This window comes from Cimex lectularius, unplaced genomic scaffold (genome assembly GCF_000648675.2).
Source record: "Cimex lectularius strain Harlan isolate CLEC.00 unplaced genomic scaffold, Clec_2.1 scaffold90, whole genome shotgun sequence".
Taxonomy (NCBI): Eukaryota; Metazoa; Arthropoda; class Insecta; order Hemiptera; family Cimicidae; genus Cimex; species Cimex lectularius.
Window position 1 is genome coordinate 644,463 of NW_019392684.1, and position 22,804 is coordinate 667,266.

The 22,804-nt window shown below is 35.7% G+C and overlaps 1 protein-coding gene across 2 annotated transcripts in view; it reads right to left on the minus strand.

The window, feature by feature from the left end:
- The window catches only part of LOC106666521 (ubiquitin carboxyl-terminal hydrolase 48-like), a 144,139-nt gene that overhangs the window by 10,830 nt on the left and 110,505 nt on the right, over positions 1–22,804 (minus strand). For both annotated transcript variants that reach the window (XM_014393783.2, XM_014393784.2), the window contains one exon: positions 4,004–4,082. In XM_014393783.2, the coding sequence (XP_014249269.1) occupies positions 4,004–4,082 (79 nt within the window). The remainder of the gene's footprint in view (positions 1–4,003; positions 4,083–22,804) is intronic.

Below are 22,804 nucleotides of genomic sequence, written 5' to 3' on the forward strand. Positions count from 1 at the left end.
AGAAAAAATGGGATCTGCAAGGGCATGGCAAACATGGAAGGAAAAAATGAAGTCCCTTTAGCGATGTTGCTCTTAAAGAACGATACATACAACGAAGCACGTGGAAACAAGACGCTGGGAGTAAGGTCTTTCAAGCTCTAGGACGACATTTCTTAGGAGGCAATCCAACGGGTCATGTTGTGCCTTTTATGTCTTTCTTTGGCTATCCCATCATAAGGCATCATATGTTTCTGACTACTTGAACACCACGTATATTTCTTAGGTGGTCAGCAAGGAGTCCGGTCCAATCGATCACATATGGGAGAATCTCCAAAGAATGGTTCGGACACGTGATCAATTCACAAGTAACCTTTAAATGCTAAAAGCTGTATTGTAATGGGTACAATATATCTTAGGATTTTCGGGAAAAGCAGTTTAAAGTAATGCTGTTTCCAACAAATGTGCGAAATCTGAGCAAAGGTCGTGTGAAATGGACTGGTACACTTTATTTGTTGTTCCTAAGTTTACATTGTATTTTTTTTAAATATTGTCTGCCAATCAAAGCATCGAAGTTTTTATGATTTGAAGCTTATCGTTAGATACTCTCAATGCAAAATTGAAATGCTTGTTCAGCGGTTATCCGGAGGATTAGAAATCTGACGAGGTGGAAAAAAATTCCAATCCTGTCCGTTATTGCTTCCTCCCGAAAAACGCCCAAGCGTCTAAGTACACCGGATCAGGGGCAAGACATGCTTTGTTTACGCTTCGGATTAGTTCTCATCAACGTCATTCCAGGCCCTAGGGTGTCAATCGATTAGCCGGCTCCGTTACACCACAGATTTTTTTCTCCATCGTCTCCTTTGCAATTTCGCCGGAGGAAGAGGAGGCGATTTGCGATAGGTGTTGTTAAGCAAGGGGCTTGACATTTGTACGTAGGTAGCTCATGCGTAACCACATCCGTCCGTCGGTCTTTCTATCTCCTTAATACCGGCGGCGTAATTATCAGAAAAACAAGAAGAGACCTCATTAACGCTCGTGTCTTCTGGCTACCTAAGGGGTTTTTTTTCCGATGCCCTCCGCCCACTCCGACATATGAATGGACCTTTCGACAATGAATTCATTCATGGCCCAGGGACAATTTCCTCTGGAGAGAAAAAAGGCGATTCAGTACAAAATTATGCCTAAATCTAAGGTTTTTACCCCCCTTTCTTCCTTATCGTCTTGAATTGGAGGTTCGACCTGACACGAGGCGCCTTAATGGTCTACTGCATGCGTCAAGCCGTCTATTTTAGAACTGAAAAACTTCCATTATTTCCAGCCGTTTATGTTACATTATTGTCAAAATTTCAATTGTATTACAATTTTTTACTTATCTTCTATGACTACAGTGAAGAGGATACAGAAAGTCAACATTATTTTCCCAATGCTCTCCATTACTATTCTTCGGAAAAGAGGTCTCCTGTGGCCATTAAGACGCCGTGTAGAATTTTTTATTTATTTGTAAGCCTATATATATTTGCACATATCGCACACCCACAAGAATAGTAGTACAAGTCAAAAAATTATAAAAACCTGATTACTTAGTGTTTTTTAATCTATTTGGGCGTTTTTTCCTTAAACCAATATCTGTGTACTAAGAGAGTTTATTTTTCTGCATGTACTTAACACGCATTTAACAAATCAGTTGAGTACAATTCAATGGTCGTGAATCTACATTAACATTGGTCAGTAAGTGCCATATGCTAATTTAAATTGTGATATAAACTGCTCAAAAGAATTTTCTGATTTTAACTTTTTTTATTATTTTATTTTTATTAAATGAAATTAATTTCCGTGTTGGTGATAAGGTTAAGGAAATCTTCAGTGAAATTCTTTAATAATTCCTACGGTGATGGGGCCAAGATCTTCCTTGAAGGGTCACTGTCCTTAAGGGTCGGCTTCGTGGTTGCTCAAAATTTTTGCAATGGAATATGAGGTGTGCCCATGACTGTTCGCTTCCATCGTTATACCTGTGTAGGGTGGATGTTTAAGACCAAAGCTAGGGAGGAAGGTCGCGTTCTTCACGCGTCATGAGAGTGCTTGCGTGACTCCACGTGATTTTGAAACGAAGTGATAGCCTGTTTTCAAAAGTTGATAATTGATATCTTAGTTCTGTATCCAGCTTTAAAGCATTGGTGTGAGTATTCATCAGGGAAAGTGGCCTATTTTGAGTTACGTCTGTTTTTTCTTGTTTAGTGATGGTAGTTGTCTTTTAAATGTCTTCTATTGTCTTTCACGTTGTGTGAGATTCCACGTCAGTCTGCTATCTAGTTACTACTTTCCTAAATATTTGACTTGAATGAAATTTGATATCTCTTTGTTGTTGATGTACAGTGGAGAGCAAGTATGTGTACATTATTCTTCATTCAGTCTTGCCATCACTTTTTGCACCAGTCTTCTATAGGCTAAACGTGTTCTTGGATGTTGGAGGTAGTGTGTCTTCGAGTTCGAAGTCAAAATTACGGTATCACCTACCGTAGGTTATGATGATTGTACTGGGGTTTACAGTTAGTCCAGCATAAGTATAGGACCAACAATACGCCCTTGTAAGACGCCGGCTTGTATCGGTCATTTACGAAAACTCGCCGCACCTCACTCTCAAGCAGCGGTTACATAGGATTTGAGGGTAAGATAATAAATTGGTAGGACGCGTTTAAGTTTATAAAACATGCCCGGGTGCCAGACCCTATCAAAACCCTGTCCTACATCTGACAAGATAATAATGAATAATAGACAATAGGGTTTACAATAAATTTATTTAGAAATCGTGAGATGCGGTCTGGTGTGATGTAGGTTTCAGAAAAACATTTTCTTTATCGTGCCAACGTTTCGGTCTTTATTGAGATCATCTTCAGGGCCTGGGATTTACAAACATTGTTTACATATAACAATTACATTTTGGAAGTGGAAAAGTGAATTTATACAATGCAAATTATATTTTTCATATATTCAATCAAAGTATTTCTACTCACTACTAAATACTTTGATTGAATATATAAAAAATATATTTTGCATTGTATAAATTCACTTTTCCACATCCTAAATGTAATTGTTATATGTAAACAATGTTTGTAAATCCCAGGCCCTGAAGATGATCTCAATAAAGATCGAAACGTTGGCACGATAAAGAAAATGTTTTTTTCTGAAACCCACATCACACCAGACCGCATCTCACGATTTCTAAATAAATATCGATTAACGGTCACTAATCACCACACACGTTTACAATAAAATTGGTAGATTTTTCCAGATAATTGGATTTTCAGGGCGCTGTGGGGGGGTAGTATTTTAAAATAATAAGGAGCATTTAAAATTGATGTAACGTTGGATACTAGAAGTTCTACAACGTACGTCTGAATCAGTAGATGAAATGGAGTGAAAGGAAAGTTTATTGCGCAACGTGCAAAATATTTTCTGAGGTAGTTGTAAAAGGTGATGATGGAGACGTAGTAAAGAGGACTCTGGTTCTGGGTACTTAGGAGGATTACACTCTTTGTGGGTTAGAAGGGTTATCGGTGCTCCGATAATCTAAGTTCTAGTCCTTAGGTCGAGATTGGTTTTAGTACTGTCTCGTAGATAGTCTGTTTTTGTTGAAACGTTAGATTTGCGTGCCAGACGTCTGGAGAGTAATCCGAAGGAACTTCGGCTAATGGAAAATAAGTAAATTATAGTTAAATTATAGAAAATATCCTCCGGGAAAAATGCCGCAATGCCTCACAAAATCGTACCACTCAAAAACACCCTGCCTCCTACCTCCACGTACAAGAAACCCTTTGAAAAACGTCATATTTATTTCCTGTTCTTATCCTTCTCATCTTGGACAAAGACAAATATACAACATAGATTTTTGGCGTCCAAATCGGAATCTATGTATCATAAAAACTGTCTAATAAACAGCATAATTTTATTGTCAATAAGAGGCAAAACTGGGTTTTAACATAGTGTAATAGGCTTTTTTTTTCATTGATACGGAAGATAATCTTACCTTTAAAACCTTCCTCCGGCTCTGAAGTTTTTATGTAGTCGTCCACGGGAGTGACGCTGTCTTCGGGAGGTTCGTCGACCTGAAACATAAATTTACAACGTTAATTTTCCGCAACACTCACTACGAAAAGTGCCTTTTTAGAAGAAAATAGAATTAACGTTAAAAATTAATATTTACGCAAAAAATGAACATTTTAGTCATGAAGAATCAATAGAATATTCAGGCAAAGGTAAATTATGCATCACTTAACCCAAGAGTAAAATTTGAATTTGTTTGTTTATTGGAACATAAATATTTAGAAAGAAAATAAACTTTCTCCCTCTCTCTCTCTTTCTCATTTTCTTTCTTTCTCAATCTCTCTCCCTCTTTCTACTTTTTTCACTTTCTCTATGTCTCTTTCTCTCTCACTCTCAGTTTCTCTTTCACTCTTTCTCTGCATCTCTCTCTCTCTCACTCACTCTCTCTCTCTCTCTCTCTCTCTCTCTCTCTCTCTCCCATTCACTATCTATCTCTCTCCATCTTACAGGACGTATTATTCCTTTTGTAAATTGGCGTATTACGATCAGAACTGTATATTCTTTTCTAAATTTTTTAACTATGTATTTGTCTATCTACTTATCTCCACCTCTTTATTTATATATATATCTCTCTCTCATATCTACCTCTATGGTACATCTATCAATCTAACCAATATCTCTCCCTCTCCTCTCTCTCTCTTTTTTTAACCATGCCTTAGATGCTATGAAAAAAATTCAATGTTATATTTTATTAAATTCACTAATTTTAGTGGTCCACTTGACCAACTACTATCTTTCAATTAATTAAGGTGTTTAGTTGAGATAAAAAGTCAGTGTCAAGAACGGAATTCGAACCCACAATCTTCGGTTAGATACGCCGCTGCTCTACCACTTGAGCTATCGTGACCTCGATCCACTCGGACACTAACTTCCCGTCTAAACCCCACCTTTTGAATTTTCCCCCTTTTTGCCACTTTTCAAATGTTGTGTAATATATTTGATTCTCGGCGACAAATGAAATGGCCACGGAGAGCTTTAGTGAAGTATATACTTCATTTAACTTATTAAATTCACTAGTTTTCGTGGTCCGCTTGACCAATTAATATCTACAATTAATTAATTGAGGTGTTAGTTAATAAGGCTTTTAGTCGAGATAAAAATATGTATTTATGTTATACTTTATAGTTAATTTTTTTATATATATAAATATGTTTTGTAATATGATTGTATTTTAATGAAAATATACACCATTCATTCATATGTATATATAACATATTTGTATATAAAAAAAAATTATATATATATATATATATACACAATATATTTGTACTTTATTTATATTTATTTGCATATGTATAAACCTTCCTTTTCGATTTAAATGGAGACCTCGTCTGTACCCCGGATTTTTTACCTCATTATATATATATATATATATAAAGGGTTATAAAAATTTTTTTAAATGGTAGCCCACCATAGCTTTTTACACGGATAGGCTGTTCGTCTAAATATTTTTTTTTTAATATCATAGCCACATAATGTTAAATATCAAATTTATTTTTTCAAATGAAGCCTACCAATTCTGATACATTACAGTCCTTATTTTGTCCATTAAACCAAAAAGCTCGGGTGCTATGCAAACCTTGTTAAAAAAAATTTATATATTGATTATATACATCAGACTTAAAAGCTTATATTACATATATTACATATCTGACCAAAATTGCCGAGTTCTATACATATACAGGGTGAGTCATTTTTTGACGCACCATTGGAAAATCAACGTGGGTGCGTCTAATTAACTCGGCACATTTTATTTTGTTAGTCTCGTACCAAAAAATAGGCGAGTCACTTTTCGACGCATCATTCGTTAAAAATTAAGTTTTAGTAGGTTGGAAGGAAAATAAACAAAACCAATATTATTCAAACACAATGTAAAAATTAAAAAAAAATTCTTCACAAATTAATTTGAATAAGGTTTAAGAGTATTTTTTCGTCCGATCATCGTTTTACGATAGACTAGGCTACTGCGTTGCAGCAAATGGAGGTCTGTTCGAACAATTATTGTAATGATTTTGAACATTGTTGGTTTGCTAACAAAGGAGTTTGTTATAGTTATTTAATTTTGTTACTTTACCAGAAAAAAGGAGATTGTTACATTTATTTAATTGTTTACTTTACCAGAAAAAAAACTTAAACCTTAATCAAATTAATTTGTGAAGAATTTTTTTTTTAATTTTTACTAACGAATGGTGCGTCGAAAAGTGACTCGCGTATTTTTTGGTACGAGACTAACAAAATAAAATGTGCCGAGTCATAATTAGACGCACCAACCTTGATTTTCCTATGGTGCACCGAAAATTGACTCACTTCCTTTTTTTAATGTTAAAATAAAAGAAAATAAGCCTCGAGTCAGATTTAAACGCACCCACGTTGATTTTCCAATGTTGCGTCAAAAAATGACTCACCCTGTATGTTCACCTGGCTAAACATCAAATGTACTATGTATGTACCTCATGGGCACTCATAAAAATCAAACCTAGAATCTTGTGTACTATGCATTTACAACTGACCAAAACCATAAGCCTAATACATACAGCAGACCTGGTCAAAAATCCTAGGTAAAAATATGTCTTCACTACTTTCAAAAATCATCTGTATTATGTAAATTTAGTCAAATATCTTGAACTTTATTAATACAAAAAGTTATAAAATCTTGGGTACTACTACCACTATGTACGTGCATACATCTTGTCAAAAATTGTAGATCCTACTTGTACACATAAGGCAAAAAAATCACTATTTATGTATAACGAATTTAAAATATTGGCAAATTTTATATAATTTCTTTATACTTAATTTTCATTTATTTATAAATTAAATATAATCATTATTAAATAGAAACATTATGCATTAAGACCTCGTGGTCAAATGGCTGTCTCAGTTATATGTCAGGAATATCAGACGTAACATACATAACAGCGAATGATATGACATTGGTGGCTGTTTGCTTTCAAGTTTCGAATAATATATCAGTTGTTCTAACTGCTGCAACCGTATTTTGAAGTAAAATGTTCTACTTATTTAAACAGTGTCTTTATATTGAAATTACACTAGTGGAAATTTCAGCTCGAGGGCGAATTCTCGGAATATATATACGGTTACTGAATCACAAGTGTACAACGACATGAAGAGGGTACAGCATCTAAAGATTTATTTGCATTTGTTTATCTGTAGCTCTTGCTGCCACATGTTGATAGCGTGGGAAAGAAAGAGGCACTGGAGACGTCATAGTCTCACGATGCTATGTTTAGATCCAACTCCTCTCGACTTGTGTCAGCAGGTGTGTGCGCATTTTTTTATATTTTTTTTAAATTGCCGTGCATTTGGATTGCAACGAAAACGCTTTCAGCACGTCAAATGATGAATTTTTAAAGGTTTTCTTGTAAATTAGAGAAGAGAAAGGAATTTCACTAGGTTGGCAAAAATCCGTAACTTTTTTTTTAATCGAAGGGGTGTGCATCATTTTCTTCCGAACGAAACAGTCGTAAAAAGTCAATTGGATTAAATACTATCGAATAAGATTTTTTCCAAATATAATTTTGTTTCGAGGTAAAGGGCATCCCGAGGATCCGAGTCTGGCCGGGAGGTGTTTGTTTGCTACAAATTATTTCAATAACCGGCCCATTTGTAGCGGTGGCCGATGGAGCGGGACCGAAACTCAACCCTCCGGAACCCTCCTAATGATCTGACTTTTCTTTACAAGACCACGCTTAATTGACCTTCACATTCTTCATGTTCTTTCTTCCCCTCTCTCCGGGCAAAAGCTCACTTATCTCACCCCCACAAGCAATCGGGGCTATCGCAAGTTGGGTAGAATGAGCGTTATACTTGTTAAATTGCGTTATTCTGCCAAAGGCGTACAGAAGACTTTGAATTGTATGTGAAGGAACTTTTTCATTTTTATTGTAAGGCAATACACCTTGAATATTTACAGTCAATCCTAGAGCTTAGCCCGAGAAGAGGTTTTTCATTGTGTGTTTTACCTTGGCGCATTTTATTTTTCATTTGTCTTCTGGATAACACTACATGCAAACAGAACATTTAACCAGACGTAAAGAATATCAGAACTTGCGTCTTTCCAAACTCACAATTTGATGATATATTAATCCCATATACCCTGCTTAACGCATATAATACATTCCACGGCAATTCGAGTAAAATGAAAAGCACCAGTAACCAACACTATTAATAGTCTGCGACCCAACATTTTAGAGCTGATTTGTATAGTACCGAAAATCCATATTTCTTGAATGGTCATATTAACTATATTAATTATACCAATTAATTATTCTTTTTACCTAAGGTTTTTGGTTGAGATGAAAAAGTAGTTTCACGAGCGGGATTCGAACCCACGACCTACGGCTATCTTGGATCCATCTCAGCCAAAACCCTTAGATAAAAAGAATAATAAACTGGAAGAACCCAAAATGTTTTAGCAAATGTATATACATAGTACCTACGATTTTTATTTAGAAATCGTGAGATGCGGCTGGTGTGATGTAGGTTTCAGAAAAACATTTTCTTTATCGTGCCAACGTTTCGGTCTTAATTGAGATCATCTTCAGGGCCTGGGATTTACAAACATTGTTTACATATAACAATTACATTTTGGATGTGGAAAAGTGAATTTATACAATGCAAAATATATATTTTTTATATATATTCAATCAAAGTATTTCTACTCACTCAAAGTGTTTTTCTTCTATGTAATTGTGTCATTCTGAATTCACTGAATGACACAATTACACAGATTGAATATATAAAATATATTTTGCATTGTATAAATTCACTTTTCTACATCCAAAATGTAATTGTTATATGTAAACAATGTTTGTAAATCCCAGGCCCTGAAGATGATCTCAATAAAGACCGAAACGTTGGCACGATAAAGAAAATGTTTTTCTGAAACCTACATCACACCAGACCGCATATCACGATTTCTAAATAAATATCGATTAACGGTCACTAATCACCACACATTTACACACGTACCTACGATTGTTGACCAAGTGTATTTACATAGCACCCAAGATTTTTGTTCTGATGCTTGTAATTAGTACCTAACATACTTTAACAGGAGTTACGTACGCAGTATTAAATTTTTCAAGATTGTAGGTTTGATTTATATGAACGTGCCTACCAAATGTGTATAAATATATATGTATGTATGTGTTGGCGCCAGCTATCTCATTTTAAATATACTTTGTTTTGGATTATTGTAATCCCTAATCCTACTCCCACGCTCCTAGCAAACCCAGTCCTGTTCTACTCCTGTGATAGAAAGGTCCCACGTCTCTCTTTTCTCATGCTTTTCTCCCGTATCAATAAAAAAGTCTTTAATCACGCGACCACGAAAAATCCTCTGTGCTGCTGCATCGATCTCTTCCACCTGAATTCATCGGATATTCTGCGACGAAGTCAGAGGAATCGGGCCCGAGCTCCCTACACTTCTTGCAGCCGGCATCTGAAGGAAGGTGGTAAGTCCCCTATGAATTTCTCCCTTCATTTATTTTAATTTAGAATTTGCTTAAGTTTATTTTATTAACGTTTCATTTTTTTAAAAAATTTTTTTCTTACACGGCATTGGCCGTAACAGTATGTATGTGTGTTTATATAAATATATGTATGTATCTATGTATGTATGTTTGGCCATGTGAACATATCGCATACCCACGAGAAAAGTGTCACAAGTCGAAAAACTATTAAAACCGGATAATGTAGTTGATTTCAAAGTATTATTACGGAAGTACTGTCACCAATCACGAAAAATGTCACCTTCATAGCATATTTATAAGGAAAAGTGGCACATTTGAGTAACGTCAGTTTTTTTCATGTGTAGTGAAGGATTTTATGCTGTGCCTGACTCACATTTTCACACTAAGAAAAACAATTGTTAAATCAATTGTATATTTGTGTTTTTCGAGATGTGAAATTAATTTAGGCCCTGATGATGGCCTTAAAATAGGTCGAAAGCTTGCCGGTAACAACTCCTTTTTTCTTCAAGACCATACCTTGATCTAGTGCTCGTGATTTATTTTAGTTTCATTTCTTTTATTTTAATAACATTCTTAATTATATTTGGTGACCGTTAGTTAATGATTATTTAGAAATGCGGTCTGGTGTGACGTAGGTTTAGAAAAACATTTGTTTTATCGTGGCCGTTTCGATCTTTATTGAGATCATCTTCAGGGCTCAAAGTCTTTGATTTCTGTATAGATGTGTCATTATTGTGTGTCGTGTTGAAAGTGCGACAACGAGCCCTGAAGATGATCTCAGTAAAGATCGAAACGTAGCACGATAAAGAAAATGTTTTTCTAAATCTACGTCACACCGGACCACATCTCACGAGCTCCAAATAATCATTCTTAATTATATATTGTTTGTTCATATTTTTTTAACAATGTTATGTTTTCACTTTTACATTGTTTTATGGTTTCAAGGATTTTTTTAATGTTTTGATTACAATATTTTTAATAATCAATAAAACGCTTATTTCATTTGTTATTTTAAATAATCAATTAGTCCTGACTCCAGGAGGAAAGCAGATAGGGGTCAAAATTAATTAAACAGCAAAACTTACTACAATACATGGATATTTATGCTCGTTTGTTAGGTTTGTATGCTGCCTGTTACTCTCAGAAAAAAATTCATAGCTCTTACAGCCATAAACCACTGTTATCGTTGGAGCAAACAAACTAACTTAAATTTCTGAGAGCTAATATAGAATAGAAAAGTGTCACAACTGAGAGGGTAGTTTTTTAGCGGTAGTATAGCTGGATTTTGTTTTGTGTTTTGACTTCAAACCTGGAGAAACGAAAGACAATATTGATGGATCATGGTAGTTTGTATTACCAACAACCTTAATGGCGTGTACTTAATACATAAGTTAAAAAAAAAGTAAACTTTCAATTGTGTTTTGTTGAGTTGTGTCACTTTTCTTGTGGATGTGTGATATATGTATAGTACCTAGCATTTTTGGTCTGGTGTGTATATTGATTTCTAAGATTTGAAGGTGTGAAGTATATAATAAGTACCGACGATTTTTTTGCCACATATCCATATACAGTAACCAAGACTATTGGTCTAGTATTCAAGATTTTAGGTCTAATTTGTACGAAAAGTGTCCAAGATAGTTGATCAGATATTGCAACATACGATGTTTGGACGGGATATAGTACAAGGATTTTTTGCCTGTTGTACATAATTCGTACTTACGATTTTTGACCAGGTGCCCGAGATTCTAGGTTTGATTTCTAAGGATGTGCCCACCAGATGTACATACATAGTAAATACGATGCTTCGCTAGGTTTATAAGTACATATGCAAAATCATGTTAAAAAAAATCAAATTTTCATTGGTAATACAATGTAAAACAATAAAATACATAAGATAAAAATATGACTAGATTAAAGGGGATCAGGAATATCAACTTTAGCCTGTGGTTAGGATGGTTACAAAGCAGGAGCGTTGGCGTCAACATACAATTATCGAAAAACGTAGGTTTGTATCCTTGTAGTAACTTTATGTGTGGTAGGGTACAATTCTAATGATGGTGAGAAATGTTTAGACCTCAGTACCAGTAGCCGGTGATTAATTTAAGAGTGATCCTTCGGCCGGGACACCTGTAATTATATCGAAGGCGTTAATCCCGAAGAGAACATACTGTTCCCGTTTTAATGAGTACATTAATCCTTTGGTTCGTTTTAAATTCGAACAGTCTACTAAATGGGATGCACCTGTTTCTCCGACGTCATACAATACGCACTTGTTAACATGAAACATGTGATAATGTTGTGATATTACATCTTAAGGGCTGTCGGTCCTGTAGTTTTGTGTTGTTAAGTTCCAAAAATTAAAAATAGTTATTCAGATATCGTGAGATGCGGTCGGGTGAAATGCAGACAACACAAATTATTTCCTACTCACATCAAGAACAATTTCAACTTCACAAATGCCACACTAACACAGCCAAACACCAGAATTAACGACATACATAAAGCTACAGTAAATTTCAAACGAAACATTTTAAACATAGAAATCACCACGAGCATCAAAAACATCAAGTCATTAATACAAAATTTACACAAATTAAAACTCAGTGCCGCCAACATAATACCTACAGACATTTTAAAAGAATTTTACACACATCAAAAAGATGCATACAACGCCCACTTTGACCAAATTAAAAATAAACACATCAAAAAATTAAATAACTTAATCAACAAACAAACACCTTCTAACACAAACAAATGGTTCCTAAACCTAACCAAAACTACCATTCCTCCAGAAATCCAGAACTTCCTGTCACTTGGTCCCAAACATTCCATTCCTTACAACAAAACAGATTTTCCAACAGCTAAATTAATTACGGATGTAGACTATGCAATTCAAAAATCCACAAAAACAGAGGAAGAAAAAGACAACACGCTCAAAATGCATTAACACAATAACAAATCGCTTACAACATTTCACTACAAATCAACACAACCTATCCCGACAAACATATACCAAAACGAAAAATTTTCTCAAAAATAATCACCCGACCGCATCTCACGATATCTGAATAACTATCGATTGACGGTCACTAATCTCTACACAAAAATTAAAATTTTTATACTTGGCTCTGTTGATATTTCTGTATTTTGGTTTGATTCCTCCTCATGTTTCATCAAATTTCCCAAACATAACATTCTTCTTGAATTATTTGCAGGGCGGTTTTCAACGGTGGGAAAATTTGGTTTTCTTTTATATAAAAAAAAAGCACGGCTTAAATGTGTAGTCTCCTTCACAGGTTCCTCGAGCACAATGTAAATTGATTAAACCGTGTTTTGTCATAACATACTAGCGGAACCAATCTAATTGAATTAAACACACGTAGAAGGCTTTTTGCCAACGTCGAAGAATAGAATTCCCGTCCAGGCGGAAGGGACTTATCATTCCAGACAGAATTTACTGAAAGAGTATGAAATGTTGATTAGACCCATGACAGGCTGACCTCAAGGCTACTCAAAGACAAGAACTGGGCAAGGCGAACTTTTTGACACAATTCTATCATTTCCAATTTATTCCTTTTTACAAGAATCCTACAGAAAACTAACAAACATTTAGCAGATCATTATTCACTAATGTCATCTGATTTGACCTCCAACCCGACGAACGTAATTACGCAAATTTAACCTTGTACGGAAAGCAATTTGCCAACTTAGTATCATCTTCCCACTTGACGATAATTGTATCTCGAGGCAAATATTGGTTGAATTTTGCGGGGTTTTTGGTTTATACTTCCGCTGTTGGATATTTTTCAGCAGTTTGTTCTACCACATCTGTTCTGTTCTTGTCAAACGGGTTTTCCAGAACAAACTTACAAAAAATACGACAGACTTTTATTCTATTCAACCGGAAAGAGAGCACAAAGATATCCATTGAAAACTTGGCCCAAAGAACGACTGTATGAGGTATGAAGCACTAGTACTTAAAAACTAAAGTATTATAAAAATAAGGGACTGCCATCAGATGACCAATGTCGAAGTCAAGAAGAAACGGAGAAGACTTATCAAATCCTAAGCAACAGCCTAGCAATAGGTAGAAAAAGGATATTGTACCTGGGAAAACCCTTTTGAGGTGGGAAAAAAAGTAACTAAAATTCTGAGAATTTCTCGTGGGATCTGAGGTGATTTGATCACACATTGGCTGTGGAGAAAGAAGAGAAGCCTAAACGCACCTGACCAAAAAAAAACGAGCATAAGAAGACCAAAATGATCATGAAGGTCCAAACAATATCCACCAACCCCAGATCAAAAATATTCAAAAATCTCACAAATATTAAGCCTAAACACGTTATAAGTTTATCCTCTGCCACTTAGTGTACTAAAATGACATAAATTTATTAGGGATCTAATTTCTACACTGCTCCAATTTTTTTTCTGTAATGGATTTACAATTAAGATCATAGAATCATGCATTCACGCCTTGTCAAGTAGAAACAACGAAGCAAACCCGCACTGCAATCAAAACTATTACTGCAGTTATGCCTGATTTAAGCCGGAGGGGGGGACACTGTAGGACGGCGCTACATATTATATTTTGCACAAGGACTCTTCATAACAAAGTTGTACAAGCTGGTGTAATTAAAATTAATTTGTGCACTCAAAACTGTGACGTAAAAATTAAAATTAAATCATTCCGGGAAATAAACAAAATATGCTATATTTTTGAACAATGACATTGCTTTATATTTTTTCCACAATTTGAAGGAAAGGCGGAGGTAAACAACAGCCTGGAGCAAACCGAGCAAATTGAAATTGGTGGCATCACTGCCAAGGGAAAATATTTGCCTGAATATTCATTGTGCTAGGTAAAGTGTGAAGCTAATGCTAATGTCCTTCTTGTTTACAGACAAGAGAATTTCTTCTGCGCCTCCCTTCCTTCTGCCATCTTCACTGCCCTTTTAATTTATCTCCCTTTTTCGCCTCCTCCCTCGCCGCGCCTCGTCGATCCCTTGATTTATTCCCCCTTCGCCTCACCCGCCCAACCGGGACGAGGCTCCTTAATTCAATTTGAAATTTCAATATGGGGTTATTTTCGTTTTTGCCTCGCTAGCGCTACCGACCGAGCACCTGTTGGATTCTCCAGGATTTTTTCCCCCTCAGCTATCCGACAAAAATAACTATGTGAGGGGGACAAGTGCCGTCCAGATGTATGGAGAAAGGGTTAAGACGGCACCCGGATAAAATGTGCCTCTTATTTAAACCTAGGCATTTGGAAATTAAGAATGTTTCCATGTTGACAATGGGGAGAGGGTATATAGGTTTTAAGTTGATGATGATGATGATGATGATGATGATGATGATGTGTGTGTGTGTGTGTGTGTGTGTGTGTGTGTGTGTGTGTGTGTGTGTGTGTGTGTGTGTGTGTGTGTGCGTGCGTGCGAGAGAGAGAGAACGAGAAGGTTGAGAGCAGATATAAAAATTATGTATAGATAGCTCAAGTGGTAGAGCACCGGCGTATCTAGACGAAGGTTGTGGGTTCGAATCCCGCTCGTGACACTCACTTTTTTATCTTAACCAATACCTTACCTAAAGATTAATCAATTGAAAGAAGTTATTTGGTCAATCGAACCGCAAATCTAATGGATTATACATAGAGATATATACTTAATAAACATATCAATATACTTAATAGAGATATATACTTAATAAATATAACAAATAAACAAAAACAGGGCGTGTGAGAGTTAGAGTGGGGGAGGGAGAGAGAAGATTGAGAGCAGATATAAATATATATACAATGACAGGTACACCGATACAGATAAAGAGGGCGTGAGATTTACAAAGAAAGAGAGAGACAGAAAGGGAGAAAGAGATGAAGAAAAAAAGGGAAGGACAGAAAGAGGGAGGAGGAGGTATAGAAAGGGAGAAGGAAAAGGGACAGAAAAGTAAAGAGCGAGAGAGAGGGAAAGAAAGAATGGGGGTGGAATTAGCAAAAAAGAAAGGAAGAGAAAGAGAAAGAGAGAGAGAGAAGAGAGCGAGCGAGCGAGCGAGCGAGAGAGAGAGAGAGAGAGGGATGGAAAGAGAGAGAAAGAAAGCAAGAGAGAGAGAGAGGGGGAGAGAGAGAGAGGGGGAGAGAGAGAAGGTTGAGAGCAAAAATATAGATAATATGCAGAGATAATCTATAATATCGATACGTATGGAAATTAATTGCAGCTGAATTTCAATTTTGTCCGTTTATGTAGGCCGTGAAACCTGTATGATGGTAGCTAAACAGGCAATATAAAATCTTATGAAGGCTCTCAATGAAGTCGTTTCATTGGAGAAAATGGGACGTCAACTCATAAACAATTGCTATTAAAACATCAACGAAAATATACGATCGGAAAACATTCGTTTCCCTTCCTCTGAGCTAAAGACGTAATTGCTTAACGGAAAGTGGGATAATGGGCTACGTCTCACGTATTAACGTACAACTCTGGATTAACTCATTCCAATAACATCGGTTTCTAATTGCTAGATTTCAACCTGTCTAATGTACATGGCGGATCGTAAAAAAGATTTCTTTATGGCGACTGTTAGGGGTCTAAGTTCAAGTTTATTTTGCATTTTTCGAACAAACGCGTTCGAAACCAAGTGATAGAATTAGGAGGCATAAGAAAATTAATTTTTTTTTAAATTTGTTTAAACAATGCAGAGTCGAAAAAAAGTTCGACGGGACTACATACAATCATCCCACTTTTGGAAGAAACAAGGAAATTGTATTTATTTCGTTCGAGTAGTAGATTTCTCAGTTTTTCCTTTTGTGTATATTGAGAGAGAATGTGTTTATTAGTGTGATGTGTTAAGTGAGATGGACTATGACTGAAGAGTACCAATCGACCTTCAATGAGTCCGGCAAGCAGAGAAAGTTTGCTCAATGTGTCCCACTTAATTGATGGGTCTTTGGCTCCAAATAACGAGCGAGTATTGATGCCACATAATATGTGAATTGCGCTTATCGGCGAGTATTTGGGTCCCAATTTCCAATGTAGGAAACGAGTATTTTATTGTATATATATGTAGCCATCTGGTTTTGTTCTTCCTTTTGTGTGTATTGCGAGTGAATGTATTTATTAGATGGATGTTTAGTATGACAGGGCCTATGAATGAAAGGTACCTCATCGACCTTTAATTAGATCAGTTCAGCTGAAGAGAAAAGTTGCTTGATGTGCCCTACATAGGAAATAAAAGAGGTTGTCGCTTTTGTCGAAAGACAAAAGAGCCCACAGGGACTTCTACAGATCGACCTAAGTAGATCTATTGTGCTCGTGTGTCCCGCATAATTGAACAGCGTCTTCTCTGGCTCCGTACAGAGCTAGAAGGAATGCCACCTAATATTTGAACTGAGCTTGAGCAACGAATATTTGGATCCTATCTTCCGAATTTTTGAAGAAACAAGACTATTTTATTCTATATAAGTATCTTCTACATATCTCCTTTAGTGTATATTGAGAATGAATTTATTAGAGTGAATGGGTAGTGTGAGAGGGCCTGTGATTGAAGAGTACCAATTGACCGTCAATTAGATCAGTCCGGCATGTAGAGAAAGATTGGAGAAGCTTCTTTCGCTCTATACTAATATGGGAATTGTCTTGAGCAGAGAGTATTTGGATCCCAGTTGCGTTTTTGGAGAAAGAAGGTTATTTTTTTACGATGTTCGCAACAGCAGAGGTCATATCAAGCCTCGGTGTGCCAGTGTTAAAAAAAAAAAAAAATTGTAAGAATATCGGATTCGAATGCAGGACCCCTGGATTCGAACCCGGGCCCTTTACCTTACAGCGATGAGAGCCGTGTCAACGCCTAATTGCTGCCACCGACTCCCTACTTTATTGTATATACGTAACTGGTAGATATATCATATTGTGTACATTGAGAGTATTTATTAGAGTGAATATGTAGAATGAAATGAATGAATAGGTTTTCTTAGTGTCTTCTTTGGCTCCATATAGAGAGTGAGTAGGAATGTCACCCTATATTGTACGTGAGTATGGCAGCTAATCTTTGGTCCCTTTATGTTGGTTTATAGTATCTTAATGTTTGAGTTGCCACAGGACTGGACTCACTACGGCTTTGAAATTGCTATTTTATTAATTTTGCTAATAAATGAGTCAAAAGTTATTTTGGAAAAATGAGTTTTTAATTTGCTCTTGCATACCAAGGTGTTAGACTTTCGTCCAGTATCGTAACGAGGTATTTTTCAAATCGTGATTTGTTAGTCAACAAAAGTACAGAATATCAGTTTAGTCTTTGTTGCAATAAACTCATTATTTTCAGATTAGGCAGAAGCTTTTAATTTCTTTTTCGGAATTATTTATTTCGATTAATGAACTGCGTAAAGGGTCAAATTTCAGTTTAATTCATAAGAGAGAGGGCAGTTAAGTTTATTGAAAAGTGTTGGCCCTAGAATGCAGCCCTGAGTTACCCAGGTGATCATTTTGAAAGTGGGTGTTGAATTAACGACGATCTTTTGACCAAGTATGGAGGAAATTTATATTCAATCAAGATTTGAGTCTCAAAGCCCCCCTTATCCTGGTAATAAATGTATCCTTGACAGAATACTCTACTCAAAAAGTATGTTTTTTAGCTTTGAATCCTACCTAATCTTATCCAATAAGAGCGAGGTTGTCTAACCTAGGTCGAAAGACAAATTGTTTCAGAATATTTTTGGATACTATGTGACCTTACAGTTTTTACACATTGTCTCATAGAAAGATAAACGAGGTCTGACCCGAGACCACCTAAAATCACGTACATTCTATGAATGTTTATATGCATGTTCAGAGTTGAGTTTATACAAATCTGTTACTTTTTTTACTGGCTGAACTTAATTGAAAGATTGGCCCCCAAATTAGATGCAGTTCGTCTTAAAAATAAACTAGGCGTGATGTACAGTTGTGTTAAATATAAACAAACCACATATTGCACGAAGCTGTACAATTTGGAGGTAGCACTAACTGAAGTATGCAAACAAGCAGAGCTTGGTTCCTCTCACAAAGGTTGATATATGATTTTCTCTAATGAAAGAGATACAACGTAACTTAAAGCTACCACAATTAGAAGTTCAACTTGCTGTAAATTGAGGAGAGCATACTAATAGAAATGAAGTCCATTAAATGTAGATGATTATTTGGAGATCGTGAGATGAGCTTTGGTGTGACGTAGGTTTAGAAAAACATTTTTTTTTATCGTGCCAACGTTTCAATCTTTATTGAGATCATCTTCAGGGCTCAAAGTGTCTGTTGGCTATGTAGATGTGTCATTACTGTGTGTCGGGTTGAGATTGCCCTAAACTTAACAACAACTTCTAAACCTACGTCACACCAAAGCTCATCTCACGATCTTCTAATAATTATTAATTAACGGTTACTAAATAACACACATTAAATATAGAACAGAAATAATTTAAAGATATATAGCAGCGAGAGGAATGAACGTGATCTGTTAATGTAGAAAAAAGTACTATAGGAAAAGCTGTACAATTTTCTCCGACTATTGTCCAAGATGTGTACCTATGTTGCCATATGTGTGTCACAGGATTGTTGTTAATTATTACTAGATAAACATTTCATGATCGTATCAGAAGTGAATCCGTTATAAGGATCACGCGTTGAACCATTTCCCCTTCTTTTTCTATTAGAAAACTTTTGCCACTTTCTTCTCCAATATTTGGAAGTTTCGTTCCCCCAAGAAACTGTGCAATTCTTCACACTCAATCAGTACGTCTTTAAAGAAAACTCGTCAAGCTCTAAGCTTAGTGTGTTAACTTCAAAATTCAATCTGTTGTGTAGAGATCTTAAGCGACGTCATATAAGTGAGTACGAAATTTAATTCGTTCGTCACAACCGGTTTCGTGTTGATCCAATTTATTTATCAATTCAGCTAATCGTGAGAGAACAAAAACCGCTGAGATATAATTTACTAAAGAGAGTAGGATGAGAGTTTATTAAGAAGAAGGAGAGAAGTCACAGCAAAGAAGGGAGGAGCGAGACTTATTTATGGGTCTGTGTCTCGACTTATTAACCGCCTTGCTGTCTCCACGGTTGAGCCGGGCGAAGATTGTGGCCTCTTGCAGACGGGGGGGAATTATGAAGGGTGAACATAAACTTTGAACCCAATCGTAATAATTAAGCAAACGACTGTAAATTTATGCCGAGGAATGGTGATGAACGGCCTCTCATATATCATCTAAGGGTATGCAAACAAAATCCATAAAGGAGGAGAGAGACTTCAGAGAAAAAGTCAAATAAATTGCAGAAGACTAAGCGATTATTAGTCCAATAGTTTGAAAATTTACTTAAAAATATAAAGAACAACCTTAAATTCTCGGTCTTATCAACATTAAAGCAAACATGCTGCTTTACTTATCAAGCAAGCGTCCAATTTTATAATTTACCAGCACGCGATAATCTGTTTTAAATTCTGTGTGCTTTGTCATTCCTGTCCTCTTATAAGAAACAAATGACTCAAAACTTTTAATCTGCATAAAATACAACAAGGAACTCAAATAAATAATAAAACACAGTCAACTGAAAATAAAATAACGCGTTTGACAGATCAACTTCACCTTGAAAGGCAGACCAATATGCTCAGTGTAGACCAAATTAAGGTACAATTAGTCTGCTTATTATCTAGTTATTCATCAACAAAAAAAATTTCGAGGGTTCGCAACTTCGCAACCGCCAAGGTGTCGTTTATTTTTCTTTTAAAGCCCATTTGTAGGTATATCGGGTTCGAATGCAAGGCCGCTGGATTCGAACCAGGGACCTTTACCTTACAGAGATGAACGCCGTGTCAACGTCTAAGCCGTTGCGGCCACCCTCCCTTACGTATTAAAAATTTAATAAATAAAACTTAAATATTAAAACCGCTGATCGGTCGATAGTTTGTCAGGGTTGGCTCACTAATCCCCTGACATTCTCCCTTATCACCGGAGACTGGATTTTTATGCAGTAAAGATTGCCAATAAAATATGCTGAAAGCCCTGAAATATGCAATAATATGCAGTATTAATACGTTAAAATATGCGATGATACGCAGTAAACCAGTTTTTTTACTATCATAGTAACTTTAAATAAAAAATATAGAAAATTAAACGAAATGGATATTAAAACTCATTAAAACAAAAATAATTAAAATTGATAATATTGAGAGGGTTATTTTTCCCGCCCAACTACGAGGTTATTTGAACTTACGCCAAAAAAAATTATACAAAAATAAAATATTTTAATAAATGTTAAATTTTAAACGGCAATTGTGTTGTTCCTCCCTCAATTTCATACGTATCATTAAAAAAAAGTATACATTTATATTATTATTTAACCCTGGTTTAAAATATAAAGAACAACCGAACATTGTCGGTCTTATCGCATTAAAGCAAACATGCTGCTTTACATATCATGAAAGCGTCCAATTTTATAATTCGTCAGCACACGAGAGGCTGTTTTAAATTTCAATATTTCATCTTCAGGTCTGACTTATCGGTCGTTTCCGATCATTTATCGATCACAACCTTTGTCACAAGTTGAAGTTATTCTTGGTGGTTGTTTGATCTTGTGATTTCCTCCAGCTGGAAGGTGGGTTTTGAAAATGTAACAAGAACGCCTTTTACTCCAAATAAAATTGCTTCGCCCACAAAAAAAAAATACCAAGGATCGTAAAATTAGTATTCGCTTGGATTCTATGAATTAGAATTTATTACAACTAATGGATTCAGTCTTGATTGTTAGGCCGTGCAGAACAAGTTTCGAGTCGAAAAGTCGAGTAATTTTTTCTGAGGTTTTTCAACTAAGAGGTTATATGAATCCTCGAGGTACCAGGTGTTTTTGAAAAAAGCCTATTTATCAGTATATCTCTAAAGTCTTGAATGTTAGGCCGTAGAACAACATAGGTAATAATTTTCAATTAATTAAGGTTTTGGTTGAGATAAAAAATCAGTATCAGCAGCGGGACGAACCCACGACCTTCGGCTAAATACGCCGCTGCTCTACCACTTGAGCTTATTACATTTTATTAGATAAAAAAGTCAGTGTCACAAACGGGATTCGAACCTATCTCAACCAAAACCTTAATTAATAGAAAATAATTTATTTGGTCAAACGGACCACGAAACGTAATAAAATGTAATAAGCAAAATGAAGTATACTTCACTAAAACTCTCCGTGGCATTTTCATTTGTCGCCGAGAATCAAATAGATTACACATTTGAAAAATGGCAAAAAGTAGGGTTGAAATTCTAAAGGTGGGGTTGAGATGGGAAGTTATTGTCCGAGTGGATCGAAGTCACGATAGCTCAAGTGGAAGAGCAGCGGCGTATTTAGCCGAAGGTCGTGGGTTCGAATCTCGCTTGTGACACTGGCTTTTTTATCTCAACCAAAACCTTAAATAATTGAAAATAATTTATTAGGTCAAACGGACCAGGAAACCTAATAAAAATAGGTAATAATCTGAAAGAGTGAGGTCTGGAATTATCCAAATCAATTTTTCGTACGGTCTGATGTGTTGAACTTCTGCAGAATACATTTTGCAGTTTGACACGGTATTTTTTCCAATGGTATTTCAAATTATATGAACCCTCAGTGTTTTTGAGAAAAAATGTGTTTGTTAGGAGAAAGTTTAAAACTTCCTGCAAATATTGCCCTATCACAGAAGGCCTTTTCGGCCAATTTTATGCGAACATGTTAGGCCAACGTAACCAGTATTAGGGTTGTTCGTACAGATGAAATCTTCATCGCGTATGGTTCGTCTGATGAAAGAAATTTTAGCAGGTTTTCAATTTAACCAGCAATTGCGCCCGCTGAAGCATAATTTGTAATAGGTGTTTCGGGAGCGCTTGTTAAGCTACTTCGCAAGTCGGTTTATTCCGAAATTTCACTGGAAAATATTTGTTCGAGAATCAGCAGCCACAGCTGTCCTCGAAGCATCAAGAGATCGACTGAGAATGACTTCGTTCTTGCCTACAGAAACATTTTAAACCACTTTTCACAACTTTGTGTAGAATAAAAAGTTAACAGTACAAACATGTAAAAGTACAAATAGAATAAATAAAAAATAAAAAAAAATAAAAATGAAGAATATTGTTTTTGTATAAAAAAGGAAAATGTGCATTTATTTTGAAGGCACGATTATGAACGACACTTTGCAATATGGATCAATCGGTAACTATGATTTTTAAAAAAGTAGAAATAGTAGGCTTAAAA